This window comes from Netta rufina (genome assembly GCF_964035555.1).
Source record: "Netta rufina genome assembly, chromosome: 9".
Classification (NCBI taxonomy): domain Eukaryota; kingdom Metazoa; phylum Chordata; class Aves; order Anseriformes; family Anatidae; genus Netta; species Netta rufina.
This window is the reverse complement of record NC_140132.1, coordinates 16,523,037-16,544,560: the sequence shown is the minus strand read 5'-3', so window position 1 is coordinate 16,544,560 and position 21,524 is coordinate 16,523,037. Positions and strand designations below refer to the sequence as shown.

At 55.9% G+C, this 21,524-nt stretch overlaps 1 protein-coding gene across 1 annotated transcript; it reads right to left on the bottom strand.

Moving 5' to 3' along the window:
- Positions 1-4: 4 nt before the first annotated feature.
- MASP1 (MBL associated serine protease 1) lies at positions 5-18,930 on the bottom strand (the record flags this gene model as incomplete). Its single annotated transcript, XM_084291866.1, is given in 13 exon segments — positions 5-900; positions 4,528-4,602; positions 5,176-5,313; positions 9,537-9,615; positions 9,885-10,003; positions 10,103-10,250; positions 10,530-10,726; positions 11,144-11,275; positions 11,363-11,540; positions 16,549-16,774; positions 18,707-18,738; positions 18,741-18,864; positions 18,866-18,930. Coding segments are annotated over 13 exon segments (2,409 nt in total).
- Between the last annotated feature and the right edge of the window lie 2,594 nt (positions 18,931-21,524).

The window sequence follows — 21,524 nt, the reverse complement described above, 5'->3', positions numbered from 1 at the left end:
TCACTCATCTCTCCAGCTCAGGGTCCAGAAATGTCCACCTCTCTGAGGAGCCTGTTTTCTTCTCCACCCAGTCCACGTAGTTGGAGACTTTGGTGTACACCCCATACACTTGTTTGCTGCCACACTCCTCCGGGCCACCCCACGAGACCAGCCCTTGGGCCACCCACCTCCGGGTTCCCGGGTCCTGAATGACAAAGGCTCCCCCACTGTCTCCCAAGCAAGTGTCCTTTCCACCTTCGTAGTAGCCGGCACAGAACATGTTCTCGGTCACGCTGTAGTTCCCCGACCGGGACTCGTAGCTGGTCTTGCACTCTGCATGCAGCACCACCGGGAGCTTGACGTACTGCAGGATGTCGGACAGCGTCCTCATGCCCGAGCTGATGATCTCGTCCACCGTGATGTTGGGGTTGGAGATCCCCCAGCCAGCCACCAGCCCTAGTGTGTTGGGGTGAGGTCCCTCCAGCTCGTGCTCGAACTGGGGCAAGCAGACGGGCATGACGTAGTTCCCCATGGTCACCTTCTCCTTCAGCTTGACTAGGGCGATGTCGTGGTTGTAGTTCTGGATGTCAAACTCCTCGTGGAGTATGATCCTCTCCACTGTCCGGTTGACAGCCTCCATCTTGTTCCTCACGTCATGCAGGGCCAGATAGACAGTGACGTGCTCCTTGGAAACGGGAATGACCGTCTTGTCTCGCCGCTGCGAGCGGAGCACGTGGGCAGCTGTCAGCACCCAGGAGTCCGAGAGCAGGGCCCCGCTGCCGAACCACTTGTCGTTGGGCACCCGGGACATGTCCTCCACCACAATCAGGGCCTGCCAGGGGAAGAAGCCGGGCTCCGCGTTGCGCCCGCCGATGATGCGCTTGATGATCCCGGGCAGAGCACGAGCCGGCCGGCCGCACACTGGGGACAAAACGGACAGCACTGTTACTCCCAGCACTTATCTGGGGAACAAATGAAAAGGGACTCCCCTGTAGATTATGCCACATGGCTGGTTATCTTCATGACCATGAGGATGGTGGGGTGACCCCTGCAGACCCTGTTCAGCCCTTATGGAGCTAGTTCTCTCTTGGCCTGAGCTATGTCAGCAATACTTTTGGAGCACAGAACATCTTGCTTTTCTCATGGGCCCTGGACAATAGGGACAATGCTCTCCTGGAGTTAAAAGTAACTATACCAAGCCCTCTGTCCATGCTTTTTGTGGCTGTGGTCAATGAGACATAGATTAGAAAAGTGTCTTGTCTATGGGACAGTACAATCTGTTGCTTTCCAGGATTTGGGGGGGACCCAATCCTGTCATCTGCTCCCACGTGGCACCCTGGGAGACCCAAGGGAGGGTCCCAGGCAGCTCTCCCAGGTGGTACCACTAGGCCTGTGGCATAATCTACCTGCAATGATGCATGCAATGCACCTTGCTCAGTGCCATCCATCATTGCACCTTTGGGACCTGCAATACCTTCACGGGGGGGTAAGAGGGTCCGACCTGCCTCTGCATCTCCCCATGCACCCTGAAGCATGGCTGCGTGGCTCCCATGGCTATGGCAGCCTGCCCAGACCAGGCCATTCTTCAGCTGGTGGGACTGAGACCAAGCTTGGCCGCTAGGCCAGATGCTGGGGCAGGGAAGGAGGCATCTTCAGAGCCAGGAGCTCCCTCTGGCTGCTGTCCCAGCTCTGCAGGACTCCAACATGGGTTCAGCCACGGGCAGTAAAGGCCCAGGTTGTCCCAGCATGTCTGCTCCAAAAAGCAGCCTCTTGGCTGCTTTCTCCTTTCCCACCCTTGCTGTAGGCTGTGAAAACAGAAGGTAGACGCCCTTGGCCATGAGGCCATGGGCTTTCTAGGCACAGTTTTGGCTACCAGCTTTGGTAGGTCTCTGTCCCAAAAAGTATCCACTGAGCTTGGAAAGGGTTAAGCTCTTGGTGCCTGTCATGGCAGGGCTACAGTACATGTGGTCCTATCATGAAGGGAGGCAGAAAGCCTTTGATGAAAAAGGTGGGCTTGTGCAAATAGGTGGTGTGTGCCAGACCTCCACTCCAGAGGGGTTAGAGGACTTGTCCTGCAAATAGTGGGTGGAAAGAGTGGTCTCAGCTGGTGGAAAGAATGGTCTGTTGTCTGCTGAGTGAGTATGGACCATGGGAACAGTTCATTGCAGACCATGGGACGTGGAGGAGGCTTTTACCCAGTGCTGTACCAGATCTCCTGCCACTGAAGCCAGGCACAGACCTAGCAAAGGGGGAGCCAGGGTGGGACTTCAAGCTCTCTGAGTAGGATCAGATCTTACTCTTGGTTTACACCTGTGTGATTTGTGCTCCAGATGTGCACCGTGGTGTTACCAGACTCCTTATGGAACAGGAGGTAGAAGGAGAATGCTGCTGTGTCAAAGACTTGGTGGATGCTAGGATTCCTGCTAGGCCTGGGCTGCAGTAAAGCAGGGCTGCCATGTGAAGGGTTGTTGTACAATTGTGCTGGTGGATGGGAGACAGAGCTGGCTGGTGGGCCAGCCTGCACTTTGCAATTCCTCCCATTGCAGCTCAGTTTCTGGAGTGGTTTGGCTGGACCCACACCACTTCAGAAGCAGAAAGGCCAAGTGAGTAATCCTGCAGCCTCACGCTGCCCCGCGAGCTCGCTCAGCCCTTCCCCAGCCGTCCAGCCGCTCGGGCTCCTGCTCAGCCTGTGCCAGGGGAACGCCACCGGGAGGGCTGGAGCCTTACATCAGCCCGGCCTCACCCCTCGCCCTGAGACCAATCACGAGGCCTGTGGTGTCACGGCCATGGCATTCACCCTCCCGGAGGAGCTGTGGCTGGAGAAGGCTTGGCCGCGGGATGTTGCCTAGCACCGTGGACTTTACTCCTGCATCCCAAGTCTTTGCCGCAGTTCTGGCAGCCAAACCAGCTTCCCTCTGCTCAGCTCCAGCAGACCCAGAATTATGTCTGAGGGGCCCTGATGTGCTGCCTGGTTTGCCTCCAGGTGCTTTATCCACGTGCTGTGACCCACCGGGAAGAATTCAGCAGCTGAAGGTGGCTCTGAGAACCAAGGTGCCCTTGGGGAACATATTCTTTGGGACAAAGGTGGTGGTGCTGGAGCTGGCTCGTGCCTGGGGCAGTGCCAGGGAGGGAAGTCCCAGGCTGGTTAGTGCTCAGGGGTGCTGATGATACTGGGAAGCTGTGGGAGACGATTTGGGCTTGCCATGACTCTGCCCCATGCCCTCATATTGTGAGGGGAGGATGCTGAACCTCCCAGAAAGAGGCTCCCAAGGTGATGGGATCAGCGCTGAGAGCTGGGGCAGGAGCACCGGGAGCTGCTGACATGGATTTGCTGTGGCTGCTGCTAGGAAAACTGCGACTTCAGAGTGTGTGGGGAGCATCTGCCTGCACTTCACTCCCCTGCCTTTCCCAGTGCTGCAGGGAACAGAAAACGTGCTCGGGCTAAGAGCTCCTGCCTCCCAGCCCAGCCCAGCTGTGCTGCTGCACCGAAGCTGACAGCCATCCCAGGGAGATGATTTTAGAGGAAACGCATCCAGCCAAATATTTATTCTATTAAATTACATATCAAAAACGCTGACCAGGCTGCAAATGCTCCCGCTAATGGCAGAGGCAGGCGCGGCGTGGCCTGGAAGAGGAGTTTCTATTGATGGGGAGGTAGCGTGAGACACGAGGGAAGATCTGAAGAGCAGCTGGCCAGCTGCTGCCTGCAGATCCCAATCTCAGGAGAGCGTCACCCTCTCCCTGGGATTTTCCATTTTCCTGAAGCCTCCCTGTGACTTCTGTCACTAATCAGGAGGTCTGGAAATGGCCCATGAAGGCAGCTAAGGCCCCGAAAAATGTCCCCGTATGCTCCCGGCACAAATTATTTCAGGCTGAAACATCAAGGAGGGATGCAGGGAGCAGCTGCCGAAACGAGAGCAGCCGCAGCCCCAGTCTCTGGAGAGCAGACACCCAGCGAGACCTGCCGTGGGGCTGAGCCCTGCCACCGTGTCCGTGCACCGCTCCGAAGAGCTGTCCCCGCACATCCGACCACAGCCTGCACCCAGAGCTGCCGCCAGCCCCGTCTGCAGCCGGCTGTGGCCAGCCCACGTCCCAGGGACTTTTGTTTAATCCCAAGCGGGCGCCTGGCCTGGAAACTTGCTGGCTGCAAACGTTTCTGCCACTGCTCAAAGGCTTGGGACTTCTGGCCCTGTGAAGGGGCTGTTTTTTTCTGCAAGGCTCGGAGACGTGCTAATTGCTCCTGCATGGGGACACGCTGCTAATGGCAGCCGGGAGCCGGCGCCACCGGGCAGGTCGTGCGCTGCCCTTGGCTGGAGCCAGCTTCAGCGATGCTGGGGGCTGAACGTGCCCATATTGCTGGGGCTGCTGCCTTCCTGAACCTTGTCCTCACTGCCCTCTCTGCCATACATTGCAGCAGACACGTACAGCACACAGCTCTGTCACCGAGGAGGGGGGTCCCTGCCCGGGAGCAGCAGGTGAGGCTGGGCAGGCAGCCCCCTCCCCACACATCCCCGCACCTCTCACCACGGTACCCATCCCCACCAGTACCTGGTCGGCAGGACGGCAGCGCCGTGCCCAGCTCCTCGCTCCTCCACACCCCTGATGCATCACACATGTAGGTGGCTGGAAGAGAGCAGTGTGTTAGCTGGGCAGTGGCCCAAGTATAGGGACAGTGAAATGCTGCCCTGCCATCACGACCCTCTGAGCCCTTTTCCAGGATGTGACCTCCTTTTGAAGCCCTCTGAGCTGTCGCCCCGTTAGTGCTGCTGCCGCCCATTACACTAATGAGTGCTGGATGCGGGGACCAGATGCACAGGGCTGTGAGCAGGGAGGCAGGAATGTGAGGAAATTCTTTGGCTTTCCATACTGAGGGAGGAGGAGGAAGGAGGGCTGGGACATATGTGCACCCGGGCTGCCGCCCAGAGCCATATCCAAAGGGTGCAGAGACCCGTGGTGTTCTGTGAACCCCCTTATGGTGTCTCTGCTGGTGGATAAGCTTGAAGCTCTGCCTGCCATGATCCCACTGCTCTCTGCAGGGCTTTGGCTCTGCTGGATTTTTGGGATGGGTGCCTTAAGGAGCCCTTCCTAGGGCTGCTGGACCTGGTGCTCCCCCGAGCATGGAGACCCCATTGTGGCCATATACCTGGCTCCCCCCGCGTGCCCACCCGCACCATGGGGACCTGTCCCCCCGCTCACCGGTGCTGTTGGGGGCCATGTGGTAGTAGGGGTGCTGGCAGTGGTACTGGATGGCCGCGCGGTAGGTGGTGAGGTTGTTCCTGGAGGAGAAGGTGACAAAGCCGTGCTCCAGCTCCGGCGGCTCTTTGCAGTCAGCAACTGAAAGCCAACACAGAATCGGGGTTGAGCCCTGTGACCGTGCTCGGGGTGCCCAGCCCCGTGCAGGCAGTGCTGGGTTTCAGCGTGGGTGGTGGTCCTACAGGGCAGGGTGAGGCTCCGACAGCCCCATACCTCGCTTCTTTAGGGCAATGCAAGGAGCACAGCCTGGCACGGCTCAGGCAGCTCCTTGGCTCGGCTCCCATCCCTCCTAGGATGTCCCGAGCTGTGTGTTTAGGATGAGATCTGCTGTAGCTTTGAGAGGGGAAGGGATCTGCACAGGTGGGCAGGAGCTGTCAGGACATGCTCCCGCAGTTTGTCTTTGCATGCCTTATGAATGGGCAGGAAAAAGCAGGCAGTGGTTCATCAAACACCTCCTCCACGCACCAGGCTTTGTTGGTAGCACAGCCCCATCCCTCCTGCTCTCGACCTGCGCAGCAAGCCTTGCTGATAACCATTTACAGCTCAGGCTGAGCACCCCTAGGTCCTGGCTCTCCTGTGACAACCAGGGGTGAAGGACACAGAGAGCACGGCTTGGCTGCTCTGCAGGCAGGGGGAGACCACCAGCTGTAGGGAAAAACCTACCTGCTCCAACCTCCAGGGTGCCATTGCCCTTTCCCATGGTCTGTCTTCTCCCCCACATCCCTCACCATGCCTCTTCTCCCATGGGCCAGGCTTGTGCCGCCCACCCGGGGTCCCATCCTGACTGGGAAATGCAGCTCTGCAGAGCTGGGCTCTGCCACTTTGAAGCTGAGAGGTTGGGAAAGGAGGTCCAGTGTGTCAGGGGCACGTGAGCTCCGTGGGTCTGGGTGCTTGAGGACGGGGAGAGGGCTAGCAGAGCAGGCAGTGAGGTCAGGAGCCTTACCATGGTGATCCAGGCTAATGAAGAAAAAAATCACTAGAAGCAACGCTGGCACCAGGGACATGTAGCGATGCTCAGGGTGAGCCACCCACTTGGGTGAAAAAAAGCCTGGTTTATGGCAAAATGCTGTGGCTCGCTGCTCACCAGGGTCCCCTCTGCCCCACTGTGGTTTGGCAGGGACAGCGGGCGATGGGATGGATGCAGCCAGGCTGGAGGAGGCTCGGGGTGCCTGTGCCTTGCAGAGGGGCAGAGCAGGGGACACAGACTCCTGTCACCAGCCCCAGGGTCCCCAAGCTTCCCTGCTCTCTTTCCACCATGCTTAGGAGCACAGTGGATTTGTGCCATGGTACCAGCACCTGCAGGACCTTTATAAGGTGCTGGGAGATGCTGGGGCTTGTAGGAAGGGGGAAATGGGTGTTGGGGGATCGGTGTGGCTGGCACGTCTGCTCTGGGGCTATTTATGGCTGCAGGGCTGTGCCCCCCAGCCCACACAACCTGCTCCCTCCCTGCGTGTCCCATGTGTGGGGGGCAGCCCTGATGCCAGAATGGGCTCCTGCACGGAGGTGCTGCCCCACCGGTGTCCCGGGTCCTGCCCAAAGGGAGTGTGGAGTTGGTGCCTTGACCTTTTCCAGACTTTTGCCTCAGGAGAGGGGCCGTTAAGCCACCTTCCTAAGAGCAGAGCCATGCAGAGCTCCCCAGCACTCTCCTCCTCCTCTTCCAGCCTCTGGTCCCCCTCCCAGTGCAGCCCCTGACACCTCAAGGAGCCCTGTGTGCACATCCTGGGCTCTTGGGGACACGGATGGGGCCAGAAATGGGGCTCTGCCCTCTTTTGGCTGTGACCATCCCGAGGCCAGCCCATCCTCACCTCCGCAGGGCCAGCAGCAGGGACCGAGGGGAGGCAGAGCAGCATCCCCCGTACCCGTGCCAGGTCTCGGTCCCGCACGCATCCTCCCAAGGGCTGGCAGGAGAAGGCTGCTGATGCCACCCCATCCTCCCTCACCCCGGGGCGGGGGAGCTGAAAGGATGCTCGGAGAGAGGAGAGGAAGGAGTGTTTCTTATTTGCGACGCTGGGCCAGGGAGGAAGGGCAGCGGGAGGTTAAATCCAAACAAACAAACCATGTGCGGGGCCGACGCTCCTTGCGCAACCGCCGGCTCGGAGGGGAGCAGAGCACGGCCGGGGGCGTCCGGAGGGGTGCAGAGGATGTGCCAGGAGCTGGCGGCAGCCCGGGGACAGGCAGGGACCTTCCCAGGGGGGCCGACGGACGGACAGGGGGGCTCGGCTCCGAATTTCCCTTCTGGAGACGGAGTTAAGAAAGCAGCGTGCGCAGGGGGTTAGGAGCGCCATGCCGGTTAGACAAGCCGCGGAGATGGAGTTGGCAGCCAGGGGCAAAGGGGAGCTGCCCTGGGTGTGGGACAGAGCAGAGAGGGGCACGGAGGCAGGCTGCCCGTCTCGGTGGCGCGGCCGGCGCCAGCCTCACGCAGCCACTTGCTCCGAGCCGGCTCTTCTGTCTGTCTGGTTGTCGGCTCTGTCTGCAGCTGCACCGAAGGCAGAGGGGAAGGAGGAGAGCAGAGAGAGAAAGCTCAATTAGTAGCCGAGCAGAGAGAGGCATGCAGGAAACCCAGCCCCCAAAACACCAGAGATCTGTAATGAGCACCAGGAGCCATGGGGACCCCGATGGGGACCCCGATGGGGACCCTGATGGGGACCCGCTCGGCTCATCCGGGGCGATCTGGGGACAGTGGCTGGGAGAAGCTGGCCAGGCTGCAGAGCTGGATGTTATCCACCTTGGCTGGGGAGGTTTCTATTTTCTTTGCTTTTCACTTCAAACCATTTTTGCCTCTCCCAGACAGACGTACAGGGGAGGTGGGAGGCACGGCAGTCTGAAGGCCTGGACTGCCCATTTAGGGGCTTCTTGGCTTTCCAAGAAAGCCACAGAAATTTAGTGTAGTGATTTATCTCACACAAGAAGGGACCAGTTCCAGCCCAAACGGAATAGTGCAGGTAATCTCCAAAAATTAATGCTTTGGGGGTTAAAAATATCTAACTTTTGCATTTTTTTTTTTCTAGGCAATGCCAGTGTTTATCTGATCTCTCTCCAAGCTGGATAAAGTGAATGGGAAGCTGCTGGTGAGAGGGGTAGTTCTCTGGTGGGGCAGAGACATCACTGATCCCATACTTTGTAAGAAGCCCTTTCAGATAGGAATCTATTTAGCATGTCTGGCAACCTCCCATTTTTCATTTTGAATGAGCAAACGTGACTTAAAACTCCAAAAATACACTCCTAAGGTAAGATTCACGACATCATTAAAACAAAAAGGATATGCCCAGAAGGGGAGAACCTGGGTGCCACATCCCCTGAGAGCATCTCGTCTTGCCTGTCCTGGGAGGTCTTGGGACCTTCCCTGAGAGTGTTTGTTGCTTTTCTCCTCTCTGGGCCAGCCTTACAGCAGGCTGAGTAGCAGTGAGTGCCTTCTGGGGCAGAGAGGTACTGGCGAGTGTTTGGGGAAAGGAAAGAGGTGTTACCAGGTACATGAGAAGCACAGCTCCGGGCCTGAGCTGAGAGAGGAGCTGGGTTAGACAAAAGAAGAGCTGATGCAAATGGAATCTCCTTTCTTTTCCCTCTTTTCTCTCTTTTTGAGGTTTGTAAGTATCTGGGCAACTTTTCTGTCCCATTCCTCTTAGCTGTGCACTGCCCAGCTAGAACCTGGCACCTCTCTAAAGCCCGTGATCTTAGCAGCTTCCATTTGGAGGGAAAGTTGGACTGGGAACTAGATAATCCCAAATTGTGTCAGATTTATCTGACAGCTCGAACAATCCCACCTCACTCACCCAGGACCAGCCACCTCCCTCCCTCCAGCAGCAGCCATTCATGAAGGTGCATCACCACGGAGGTAAGTCTGATCTGATCCATGCCCAGGTTTTGCAGATAAAAAATCTTTGTGGAAGCTCGTAGGTGTTTTCTAGACAGCAGGGAGTCATCCCATCTCACGCAGCCCTTGCTCTCACATCGAGAGCAGGATTCAGCCCCGAATTTGCCATCCTTCACATGGCAGCAGAGCCGTCTGTGCTACCGCTCACCCAGCTCCCAAGAGCCAGGGTTGCTCTTTCTTTGACAGGGAGACGGCCAAGCTGGTCACAAATCAACTTATGAGTAATCTAAGGGAAAGCACAAACCTCCTGCTTGTGGCATTTGGACCAAGCCCCGTTATGCTACCCAAGAAAGAGCCAAGAGAGCATTGCAGAATTACGTAGTCTCTCTGGCTGGGTCTGAGTAAGGAGCTCCGCTCTGGCAGGGCAGCTCCATCCAGTGTGAAATTTCAGCAGGAAAAGGACATCGACAGGGTGTGCGTGGGGTTTCCTTACTTTTGCAAACGGGGATCTTGTTACTCCACGTCCCGTCCTTCAGGCACTCGATCTGGAAGGATTCGCTCTCTAGGTTATCCTGTGCAGAAACACCGAACAAAACAAAACAGAAACCACAACACCATCAGGGTATGAGCCTATAAAAAGTCAAATTCTTGGCAATTTAGTAAAGATATAACCAGACCTCCCTGGAAGAGGACTTTTCTAGCTAAAAATTGCTAGAGGAGGCTGTGCCCTAGGCCCTGGGGAGGAGGCCCAGGGGGTGTGGGTCATGTTTGCTCTCCCAAGCAGAGATGTGATGGCTTTGGGAGGAAGGGTCCCTCCCTGCTCCACACCGTCACCCCATACCTTCAGTACTTTGTAGCCGGTGTTGCAGCTGATGACAACCTGGTCTTTGAAAGTGTACTTGGCTTGGGAAGGCTCAATTTTCCCATTGATGGGTGGCTGCACCAGTGGGCACGGGTTTCCTTTGAATGAAGAGCAAGCAGAGCAAAACAACAGGTTTCCACCTGCAGAGTGTATAAAGCCCTTCCTTCCCATTTCCCAGGGAAAGCAGCAGGAGTTACCAATTGCTGTGTACGACAGCTTCCAGCCCCTGTTCTCCCCCGAGTTATCGCTGTGGAAGAGGATCTGCACGCTGTTGGTTTGGGTTTCGATGCGTCCCGGGGACTTCTCTCCACAGAAAGGGCCAAACTCCCTGGGGCCAGCTTTGATCTGCCAAGGGAAAGAGGTGGCTTGAGGTGGGGTGTGGATACCTGGGGATCTCCTCACCCTGAGGACGATGGATTGGGACGTTTCACCACCATGTGGTGGGGCGATGTGGACTGGTTCTGGGCCCAGGGCCAGAAAGAGGGTCACCATCAGGTGTGGTAAGAGGTTCAGCTATCATGGGGCTCCTGCTGGCTTCATCATCTCCATTTAGACTGGGGACATTTTGGCCCCATCAACGGGACACCGGGGGTATGACAGGATAGCGGGGCAGGGGGAGCTCACCTTGATGTAGTCGTAGGGACAGGTCACCTCGGGGTGGTCTTCCACGTCGAAGCTGTCCTCGAAGCTCAGGGTGATGAAGAAGCCCTCCTCCAGCTCGATGCGGTACAGGCAGTCCGAGCTCTTGGGGTAGGGGCTGGGGAAGTCGGCGCTGGTGACCACCCCGCTCCTCTGGGTGTAGAGGTTGTCGCTGCACTCCACTGAAACACAGCCGGGATGGATCAGCGCCCCGTCAGCCGCCCCCAGACCCAGCCATACTCAGGATAAGGGGTGCTGATGAGCACCCAGCTCTCAGATCCCCTTCATCCCAGCCCCTGATAATGCTTGCACCCTGACTGCTCAGCCCCTTTATGGGATGGGGTCTACGGCCCTGAATGTGCGTCCATGCAAGGAGAACCTCACAAGCCAAGCTCCACACATGCCCATGATGTGGAGGGTCCCGGGCTGAGAGCCAAACCCATCTCACCTTCATCAGGCATACTCAGAGCAGAGACTAAAACCTCTCATTTCTCCTACTTGAGATCTCTAGAGTTTAGCTGAGGGAGAAACCACATCTCATCCCTCATGAGATGACCATGCACGACCATCCCCACGGCCGTGCTGTGCCCGGCCAGTACCTTTGCAGGTCCTGTTGTCGGAGTGGAGGATGTAGCCAAACCTGCAGGAGCAGTAGTACCCGCCGATGTAGTTGTGGCAGTAGTGGTCGCACGCCAGCTCCTCGTCGCTTTTCTCCAGGCACTCGTCCACATCTAGGTGGGATGGTGACAGCAAGGAGAGGGGGGTCACACGCTGCAGCCCCCCGCGTCCAGCAGGTCCCGAGGCTGCGTGCTGCTTACCCACGGCCGTGTAATGGGCGTCGAAGCCAGTGAAGCGCTCCTCGTTGGAGAAGTCGGACCTGAAAGTCAGCCCCATGTAGGGGCCGGGGGACAGGATGACTTGCTGGCCGGGGGCCTGCTCGGTGTCCGTCGTCTCCCTGCCGCAGAAGGTTGCCAGCTCCTGGTCCTCCGCTTCGATCTGTAGCAGAAAGGCTGGGTTAGTGCTTGGCTCACATGAATCACACAGGGCTGATGTGTGGGCAGGAGCTGGGGAAGAAAGGGGGTGAAAATCAGCCCCCAGCTGTGCTCTTCCTACCCACAGCTGCTGGTACCTGTGTTCCCTTTGCTCAGAAGGGTGCCAGGACCCTTGAGGACCCCCGCACTGGGGGTGCTGGGATGAGGAGCAGAGCAGATAGCCCATGGGAAGAGCTGGAGCTGCTGCGTGCTCTGGGAGCACTGAGTATTGATCACTCCGGTTTTGTATCAGGTCAGAGCAGCTGTAATTTGGATGGCCTTGCAGTTCCCTGGGCTGGCTCAGACAAGCTCGGTGCTGTCCCCACCACCCTGGGTCCATGTGCTGTGTCCTAGAAGGCTGCAGGAGGGGATGGAGGAGCCACCGTGCCCTGCTGTCATTTCAGCATGCTCACTAGCCCCTCTGTGCAGCCCTTTACAGCACTGCAATCCCTGTGGGAAACCCTCCTGTTTTCCACATCCCTTCCTTTTACGTTGCCCCATCCCTTTCTTTTACCTCGCTGTTTCCCCAGGACCATTTCAGCACCAACCCCATCTCCTCCTCTTGCAATCCCACCTCTGTACCCTGTCCTCGTTCCCAGCACCCTGTCATATTCTGAATACGAATAACCCCCCAGGGGAGGAACTCGAGCAATTCTGCACCACACCAGCCCTTCTTGCTCACACCAAGAACACGTTATTGAGGCCATAACAAAGCGCACAGCTTGGGGACCCATGAGTGCCACCCCCAGCTCGCGTGGCCTCGGCGAGGTGGGACCCTCCTGCGGCTGCCACCACGGCTCCCCGAGACCCTCGGGATGCGCCGGCTGGGGAGGGAGTGGGGAGAAAAGGAAATTTCCCAGGGCTGAGCATGCAGGAGGAAACTCGTTCACACCAGGGAAAGACAACATGGAAATGGCAGCTCAGCGTGCCTTGACATTGCCTCCAGATATTTTCCATCCTCTCATATGAGCAAGAGCTGGCCAGAAAAGAGAGAGACTTTCCGACGATAGATTTTGAGAATTTGGAGAAAAAGCATGCGTCCCGCAATGGGACAAAAACCCAATTGAATTTTATTCTTTTTTTGTGAAACAGAGTTCTGAAAAAAAAAAAAAAAAAGGAAAACAAGTAATTTGGGGTCCATCTGGTTTCAATCGCTTTGAAATATACTGTGGTGCTTTAGAATCGTTTAAAAATCCAAAATAAAGGGTGTTTTGAAACAAAACATCATTTCAGGCTGGAAAACGGGAGCACCATCTACAAAAAGCGAACAAGCCTGGCTCTTTGGCTGCTGTGAAAAGTGGGCACACTGCGTTTTCTGCAAAGACACTTTTTTGGGGAGGAAAACTGTCGGAAGCAGTGTTTTCCAGCCGGATCCTTGGTGCGGGGCCGGTGCTGCCATCACCTCTGAAGGGATGCATGGGGAAATGTCCCCTGTGCCCGTGTCCCTGCCCGAGGATGCTCTCGCCGTGGGGCCTCGCCGAAGGTATCGGCAGCCCCTTATCTGTGACGGGTCCCATGCCCCGGGACGCAGGGAGCAGAGACAGCCCTCCGGCTGTAAACTAAACAGAGAGGTCATCCTCCCTGGTTAATATTTGCTGCTTCTGCTGAGGACTGTATACTTTTTCGTAGATCATTTACATCCAGCGAGCAGGCTGGTAATTAAATCCTGGTTGTTTGTTTGGAGTTTCTCCCTCTCGGGTCACGATGTCGACGTTTTCACTAGAGAAGATGTGTCCCTGAGGGAAATATCAATTGCCGCGGAGAAATTCCCTATAAAAATACGCTGAAAGAAGCCTGCTTTGAAAAATAAAACAGAGCGACACTCTCGTGCCTTAAATTTACCCGTGCCACTGCCTCCCGCCAGCTTTGCTGTCTGCTTTTGCCTCTGCTCTCCTTGTGAGGATGCCTGCCCCTGTGGATGGAGGGGGGTCCCTGCCATGGATGTGGCTCTGTCCCCGTGATTTTTGGCTGGGGCTGGGACTCAGAGGCTGTCACAACGCACGTGGTGACGCAGGCTGTGCCCAGGGCACCCAGAAAGGAGACAGCCCCAGCCTTGGCTGCTGGAGCAGTGACATCCCAGTGATGCCTCCTGCAGCGGCCGGGTTAACAAAGCCCCCCCAGCACCGCGGGGAATTTGGCCGGGCGGCTCAGCCCCTGCCACCGGAAAGGAGCACGGAGCCGGCAGTACGGAAACGCGGCCGCCAGCCCGCCAGGAATGCACTAATTGGACTGACGAGGGCAAAGCATACCGCTTGTAATATATATAAATGGCTCATTAGGCCGAGAAATCGCAGCGCCGGGCTGAAGACACTGGGAACATGACATGGGGAGGAGAGGCTCAGAGGCAGGGAAGGGCATGGAACGGCCCCTGTGGAGCCGCCTTGCAGCCGGAGTGCATGGGAGGAGGCAACACCCAGATTAGTGGGGTTTTGTGCGAAATGCCTGATGCTGTGCTGCCTGGTGCTGGAAACGAGGTGGGGATGGGGCAGCCAGGAGCAAGAGCCCGCAGCTGAGTCTTCCCCACATGCGTGCATCCTCTCCCCGGTGGAGGTTTCCCAGACTTAGCAGACAGCTCCTTCCAAAAAAAACCTGCAAAATAGTGCTGAGGTTTTAACTCACACCCTTGGAAGCTCCCCTTGGCTCCCCTGGTTCAAGAGAAGCCACCTGTCCCATTTGGGGCAAGGACCTTGCACCTCCCATCTCTCTGCTTCTGCCCTAGGGTTGCTGGAGACCTGTGTCCAGAAGCACTGGGTGCTTGCTGAGGAGCACACAGGCTGGTGTTTCCTACCTGCTCGGGGCTGCCTGCTCCTCCTGCTCCTCCTCGCTTACCTCCTTACCGAAGTGCCACCCGTCCCATCCCCTTTTGCACAAACAATCCCGCTGGCCACGTTTCCCTAGGAGCCACGTTCGTTTTATATATATATACACACACGCACGCGCGTGCATGTGGATATATATAAATCAACAGCTATTGTTTTAATTAGCCATTGTTTCAGGGCTCTGGAAACTGTTCCCTTCTGAAGACCACCCCGAAGGCAGAGACCGGCGTGTGCTCGCAGCTCAGCGGGCCCCGAGCTTGCTGCTGGGGATGATTCTCTGCACTGCTCGAGCTGGAGCACATGGGCACCCGAGGAGGTGAGGGAGGCAAAAACCATGGCACGGTGGCTTTCTGCCTGGCCCCAGCTGGGTCCCCACCTTGCACCAGGGCTGTTTAGCCCCCGTGTTCCACCTCTGTCTTGTGGCAGTGAAGATGATGGAGAGCCCTCGTTTGGAGATGGTACCAAACAGAGAGGAGGCACCTCTGGCTTTCTGAGCCTCGATGAGCCTCTTTAGTGGGGCTGCCAGAGTATTACAGACACATCTATATGTGTTGGGTTTTCCCAAGGAGGAAAATGGTCTTCTATTCATCTGCTGCTCTCCTTACGTGTTCCAAGCTGGTGCTTTAATAGCATCAAAGTTGCACGTCTTCCCAGCGGAGCAGCTTACGGATCACCTGTAATCCACCCAGACGGGCGTTCCTGAGCGTTTTCGGCACTTTTCAAAGGCAGTTCTGTGGTAGAGGCTCCGTGAGCTGAGCTACAGCCCTGAGCAAATTTATACAGCTGAGATCTAAATCCCTGTGAAAAATGCCGCCTTCTTATGGAAATCCAGCAGCAGGGAAAGCTGTGATGCCAACTTGGCACCGTGGCCAAATAACAGGGAGCCCTTATGAAAAAGGAAAAATGAGCAGGGGGTGAAGGGCAGGAGGAGGGGTAAAGCCTGGAATGGGGAAAGTTTCCAAGAAATCTGCTCCTTGAGCTTATTGGGTTCTTAGAGCAATATATCTCTATATATGTCCCTGGCCCTCGTGCTTGGAGAAGATCCAGGAGAAGCAGAAAGAACTAATCAAACCTCAATGAGAGCTGTTAGTAGCAGAATGAGTGCCAGCACAAAGGGGAAATTAAAGCAGCAAACAGATCCAAGAAGAAAAAAAAATGCAAATGTTTGCTTTGTCTTCTTAGGGCGAGAATAAAACAATAATTGCAAGTAGCTGGCACCTAGCACCGGGGCTGAGTGCTTCCAGACCTGGGTGCAACCTCCACCTGCCTCCGTGCAGAGAGGCAGGGTGAGGCTTGTGCTGGGCGATGGGTGATGGATGCAAGCCCTGAAATGTAGGAAGCACCTGCTTGCTACACCTAGCCTGCCAGAAAGCACCAAAACTGACCAAATTCAAAGAGACGGAGAGCCCAGGGGAACCCTGTTTGGGGACACAGAGTTGCAAGAGGCAAGGATGCTATGTGTGGCCCCGCAGCGTGTGGCCCACCATCATTTCTGATGGGTTACTGCCCAGCAACGAGGCAGAATGAAATCTTTTGTGGTTTTGGTCATGACAGCTCCCTGGGAACATCCAGAGCTTGTTTGTGCTGAGGGTATTTGCCAGCATTGGCCCCCAAAATTGGACCTGGGCTGTGATATGGGTTCGTAGTGAACACAAAGGAGCCTGTGGGTCTGTCCCAGTTGCTTGTAGGATGGAGGCTCTGCATGCAAACCCCAATTTACAACCTTAAGCTCGGGTCTAACCCGTATTTTTGGTTCTGCTGGGTGTCCCCACAGCCATGACCTGGCCAAGGGTGCCCAGCTCAGGGGCCTGCTTGCACGTGCCTGGCATCAGAGGAGCACAGCCTGGGGGTTTTGCCACAGGGATTTCATCAGCACGCAGGTGTGTGAATCCCATGGGATTCAATGAGAAATAAGTGTTGTAGTTTCAGAGATCTGGTCCTTTGTGGCTGGGCTCTGACTCGGGCGTCCCACCCACTGGTTAGCCCAATGGATGTTGTCAGCTTATTGTGCTCTCCCTGTTGTCCACTGGACAGACAATTCCTGTGCCCAACAAATGGGGAAAAATACCTTGTTCCCAGCCTTTCCAGCACTCCCTGCTGGCCAAACGCATGTCCCACCTGCCCGTTCGTGCGTCCCCTGATACCACTGCTCACCTTCACGTAGTCGTATTCACACAGGTAGGAGGACTCCAAGTCGAAATGCATGAAGTACAGCTTGATTTTAAATCCCTCGGGCACTGAGATGTTCCACGTCACTTCCGAGTCGCTGGGGTAGGAATCGGGGAAGTTTGGGGAGCGGATCTCCCCAAACATCTCCGTCAGCTCAACGGCATCCGCCACGCCGAGCAGCCAGGCACAGAGCGACCAGGCCAGGGGGTACCTGGAAAGCACACGGGGACACCAAATGAAACTCTGGCCATCTCAAAGCCTGTCAGGGCTCAGTCTGGTTTTCCAAAAAAATGCATTTTTTTCCACCAAAACCCTTACAACTTTGTGTAAGGTTGCACAGTTGAGACCAGCGTGCTGGGTTGGGAGAGCTGTGGCACCATGCCACCGCCAGCAAACTCTTCGTAGGGATGTGGAGGTGAGGGTGGGAGTTGCACAGGGAAAACCCCTTAGAAGGGTGGGTGATGGAGGTGCCCCATGGGATCCAAAGGCACCCCTGCAGCTCCAGGCACCATCAGGAGCCCCATGCTTCTCGCTCCTGGCAGCTGCAGCCACCAGCTACACGTCTTTGGACAAGCAGCCGATGGGCAAATCTTCGCTTAATAGAAGAGTAAACATTAGGATGCTTAATAAAATAACGATGCTTTCTGAATCGGATTAATGAAAGCATCATGGCGATAACTACTGCTGTTACTACCGCTTAGCTTCACCCTGCCAAACGGGGCTCACCGACTCTCAGCAAACAGCATGCGGCTTTGCAGCCAGGCGAGGATGGGCCAGGGCCCCAGCAGCAGAACCTGCACACTGCTCCCCTCAAGCACACTATCTTTCTTCTCTTTTTTTCTTTTCTTCTCTTTTCTTCTCTTTTCTTTTCTTTTCTTTTCTTTTCTTTTCTTTTCTTTTCTTTTCTTCTCTTCTCTTCTCTTCTCTTCTCTTCTCTTCTCTTCTCTTCTCTTCTCTTCTCTTCTCTTCTCTTTTCTTTTCTTTTCTTTTCTTTTCTTTTCTTTTCTTTTCCTTTCTTTTCCTTTCTTTTCCTTTCTTTTCTTTTTCACTTCACTTCTCTTCAATTCTCTTTTACTCTTCTCTTCATTTTGCTTCTCTTGTACTTTTTGCTTCTCTTCATTTTGCTTTTTTTCTCTTCTCTTTTCCCTCTTCAATTCTCTTCAGTTCTTAGGGTACCACTCACCCCAAATGAAGAAGGACACAGCAGGTAAGATCCATAGAGACCTTTTGTCATCAAACTCAGATTTTTAAAAAATCTAATCCTAGAGAGTTTGTCCCAGCTGCCAACTTGTTTGTGCCCGAGGAGGGCACAGAGGACAGCGATTGCAGGTCACCCTGCACACCAGTTTGGAGCTCTGTTTGAACAGCAAGGTGAGCACCAGCAGAGCAGTTTTCAGCAAACCCCTGCCCGTGCTGGGGGTACAAACTCGAATGCCCATGGCATTGCAAGGGACCCAGCTGGAGGAGAGACCTCCGTCTTTTTACAGCACACAGAGGAACAGAAACATGCAGGAAATTAGAGCCATTAGAGAAAATTTCCGCTTTCTAAAATAGGTACTAAGGCCTGGCAGAGGCTTGTAGGTGTATATTACAGTCGCTGGAACTACCCACACGTGCATGCACACACGGTTTCAGAAGCAGGGCTTGATTTAGGTATGCTGATGAGGAAATTGAAGCTATATAAGCGGATTATTTTTAACCTGTCTGCGTTCTTTCAAAACCAGGGCAGTAGTTTTCTGGGGCTCGTCTGTCTCGTGCCACCGCTCGCCCCGGTCCCCGGGTACAAAGCAAAGTCGAGGGGCACCGAGAAACTTGGGCCGACTTCTCATCCGAGCGGAGTGAGGTTGAACATGCCTTTTTCTGACAGCTCGTCTGAAACCACAAAAATGTGCGAAGGGAAAAAAATCTGTTTCTCTTCTGCTCGGGGGCTGGCGGAAACGGGCATCACCCCCTCCGCTTCGCCTCGCCTCGCCTTCAGCGCCGCCGGCTCGCCCCACGGCCAGCTCCTCTCCGCGAGTCCCGGTCCCACTCCGGAGTGAAACCGGCGCCGTCCCCCAACCACCCCCCGGTGCCCCCCGGAGCCCCTCGGAGCCGGTGTGCGGCTCTCCCCCGCCGCATCGCCCCTGGTCCCGGAGGCACTCACCTCATGTCTCTGCTGGGAGAGCTCCCCGAGGGGCTGGGGAGGCAGGGGAGGGCGGCTGGCTGGGCGGCGGGGGCCGGCTTCGCCTCCTTCCCCACGCTCCGCTGTCCGCCTTATCTCTGGCCGGAGATTTGTGAGCGTGTGCGCGCCTCTGCGTGTGTGTCTGGAGTTGTCTGGCATTTTCCATGCAGGTCACGCCTTCCCCTGCCTGCAACGGTTCCCCACATCCCCGCACGCACACACGGACCTGCCTGCGCTGAAGGCTCTCTCCTCCTCTCCTCTTCCTCTCCTTCTCCTCTTCCTCTCCTCTCCTCTCCTCTCCTCTCCTCTCCTCTCCTCTCCTCTCCTCTCCTCTCCTCTCCTCTCCTCTCCTCTCCTCTCCTCTCCTCTCCTCTCCTCTCCTCTCCTCTCCTCTCCTCTCCTCTCCTCTCCTCTCCTCTCCTCTCCTCTCCTCTCCTCTCCTCTCCTCTCCTCTCCTCTCCTCTCCTCTCCTCTCCTCTCCTCTCCTCTCCTCTCCTCTCCAGCAACCACCGAGAAGTTTTTGTCTTCCCTAATCTCCAGAGTTTTGTGTGTGTGTGTGTGTGTGTGTGTGTGTGCCCATGCACATTGTGTGTGTGTTTTTTTTCTCCCTCTCTCATTTGTTTTATCCTACAGTCTGCTTTGCCAGATGGCTAAAATTTGCCTCTCAATAGGGACAGGAGCCTCCAGCAAAAACAGAAGGCAAGAACGTGTGAAAAGAAAAAAAAAAAAAAATAAAAACCTGCACAGAAGTGCAGAGCTGCGGGGATGTGCTGCAGCTGGGACCTGTGCTCAGGACCCGATCTCAGCTTCTCCTCCCTGAGCCATGCCCGGCATGGTTGGGGCTGCGGTCTGGTTCCTGCAAAACTTTCCGCTGGTGGCAGTCGGGATAAAGGCGAGAGCAGGCTGTGAGCCTCCTGCAGGGCTCGGGGCTGGCTGGGCTCTGCATTTTGTCCCAGGGCAAAAGAGCAGCTTCGGATGCGGACTCTGCCCGGGAGCGAGAGCTGCAGATGCCAAAGCTGCAGGTCCGAAGCCTGAGTCCCTCCTGGCGAGGTGAGGACCTGCACGCTGCCCACCGAGCCAGGGGACATTGGTTTCCCTTCCCTGCCCCAGGAACAAGCAAACCCCGGCCCCTCCTGCCTGCACAACCCGAATCGTTCCTTAGGGCTGCCTTAGGGTGCAAGTGGCCCCCTCGTCCAGAAACGCCAAGCTCGGAGACATCAAGAATGAAACTTACATAGCTGGTGACCAACTTCAGCTTGAGCTGGTTAACGTACACCCTGCAGACACCCCCTGGCAGGCACGGGTACATCTGCGGCGTGTTAAAAGGCACAAAAACAAGGGGCAGGGAGACAGGGATGTGCTGGCACCGCTCCGCCAGCAGCAGCTCCCAGCCCTCCCCAGCCATTAAAGTGGCAATGGTAACTCGCCTGCCCCTTCGGCTACGTGCAGCCCCCCAGAAGCTGGGAGGGAAGGGGTCTGTGGGGAGGAAAATGGGGTGGTTTTTCCATTCCTTGCCTTTGTGCTCTGGGGGCTGACAGCTCCTTGGCTTTCAGCGCCGAAACCGCTTCTGTCGCTCCCATGGGTCCCTGGTTCTGTGCCAGGGAAGAAATGGCACCTAGGAGACTCAGCCGGGTAAAATAGAAAAAATATGAGTGGGAAAGCACTGGAAGAATAGCAGGAAGGCTCTGGGCAAAGGGGAGATCTCACTCTGCCATTTTTTTCTGCCTCTGTTTGGGAAGTTTTAACAGCTCATCACTGTACAAACACCAGCTCTCCCTCATGTTAACACACCCAGGCAAGCTGATCAAACTAATTAATAGCTCAGCAACGTGTCAAACGCAGGGCTTTATTTTTGCAGGCAAGTGTGCTCTTGCCTGAATACATTGTGATCTATTTTTTCCCTGCCTGTTCTGCAGGGTGGGTCCTTCGTGCACTCATTTTTCCACCATGACAACCTCCTATAGCTTTTTGGAACAGCTCCTGCACTTCAGGAGCAGCTCTAAGCCTCGAATGACACTTTCTTTGCTTGCTGATGCCTCTTTCAAGCCAGATCACTGAGGGTCAAAGTCTGTGTTTACACTGTGAGGCTGGCCGTGACCTGTGCAGTGGTGATGCAAGTTCAATGTGGATCCAGCCCGTGCTGCTGGGCATAGCAGGGTTTAAAGCATCCACACTGACCCCAAAGCGCTGGAGGGCAGGGAAGGATGTGAATCATTGCAGACCCCAGTGGCAGACCTCTGTGCTGCTTGCTCAGATGCTGCAAACACCCCTCCTACGATCGGTGATGCCAGGGATGTCAATCTTAGCCCAGCCTCACCAGGGCCTCGTGTACGTGTTACATGAGGCCTGGCCATGGAGTAACAGGAGTGGGCACGCAGAGTCTTTACCCAGAAGTGCTTTTTCCCCAAGTGCTGGTGGGACAGCTGAGTTAAACTGTGACAAAGCAGCAGCTGGGCTTGGACCTGCTTTATCTGCCTCCATCCTCAAAGAGAAGGTCCCTGGAGCTACTTCTGTGTGCCCACAATTCTTGTCTAGGAGAGACCTCAGCAGTGTTGCCCAAGGCAGTTCTTTAATGCTGGGGCCAGATTCACCTCCTGGAAATAACACCCTGCAATCCGTGGAGAAAGAGAGCAATAAAAAGAGTTGTGAGGAATAAATCTGGCCCTGCATGAATCCACAGCTGGTGTAAATGATCATACACTCAACACCAGTGCCTGGCAAAGAGCTTGTGTCCCTGCTGGGTCGGTGCAACCCGTGCCACAGCCTCGCTCAGGTCCCACACTGTACCCTTGCAGCATAC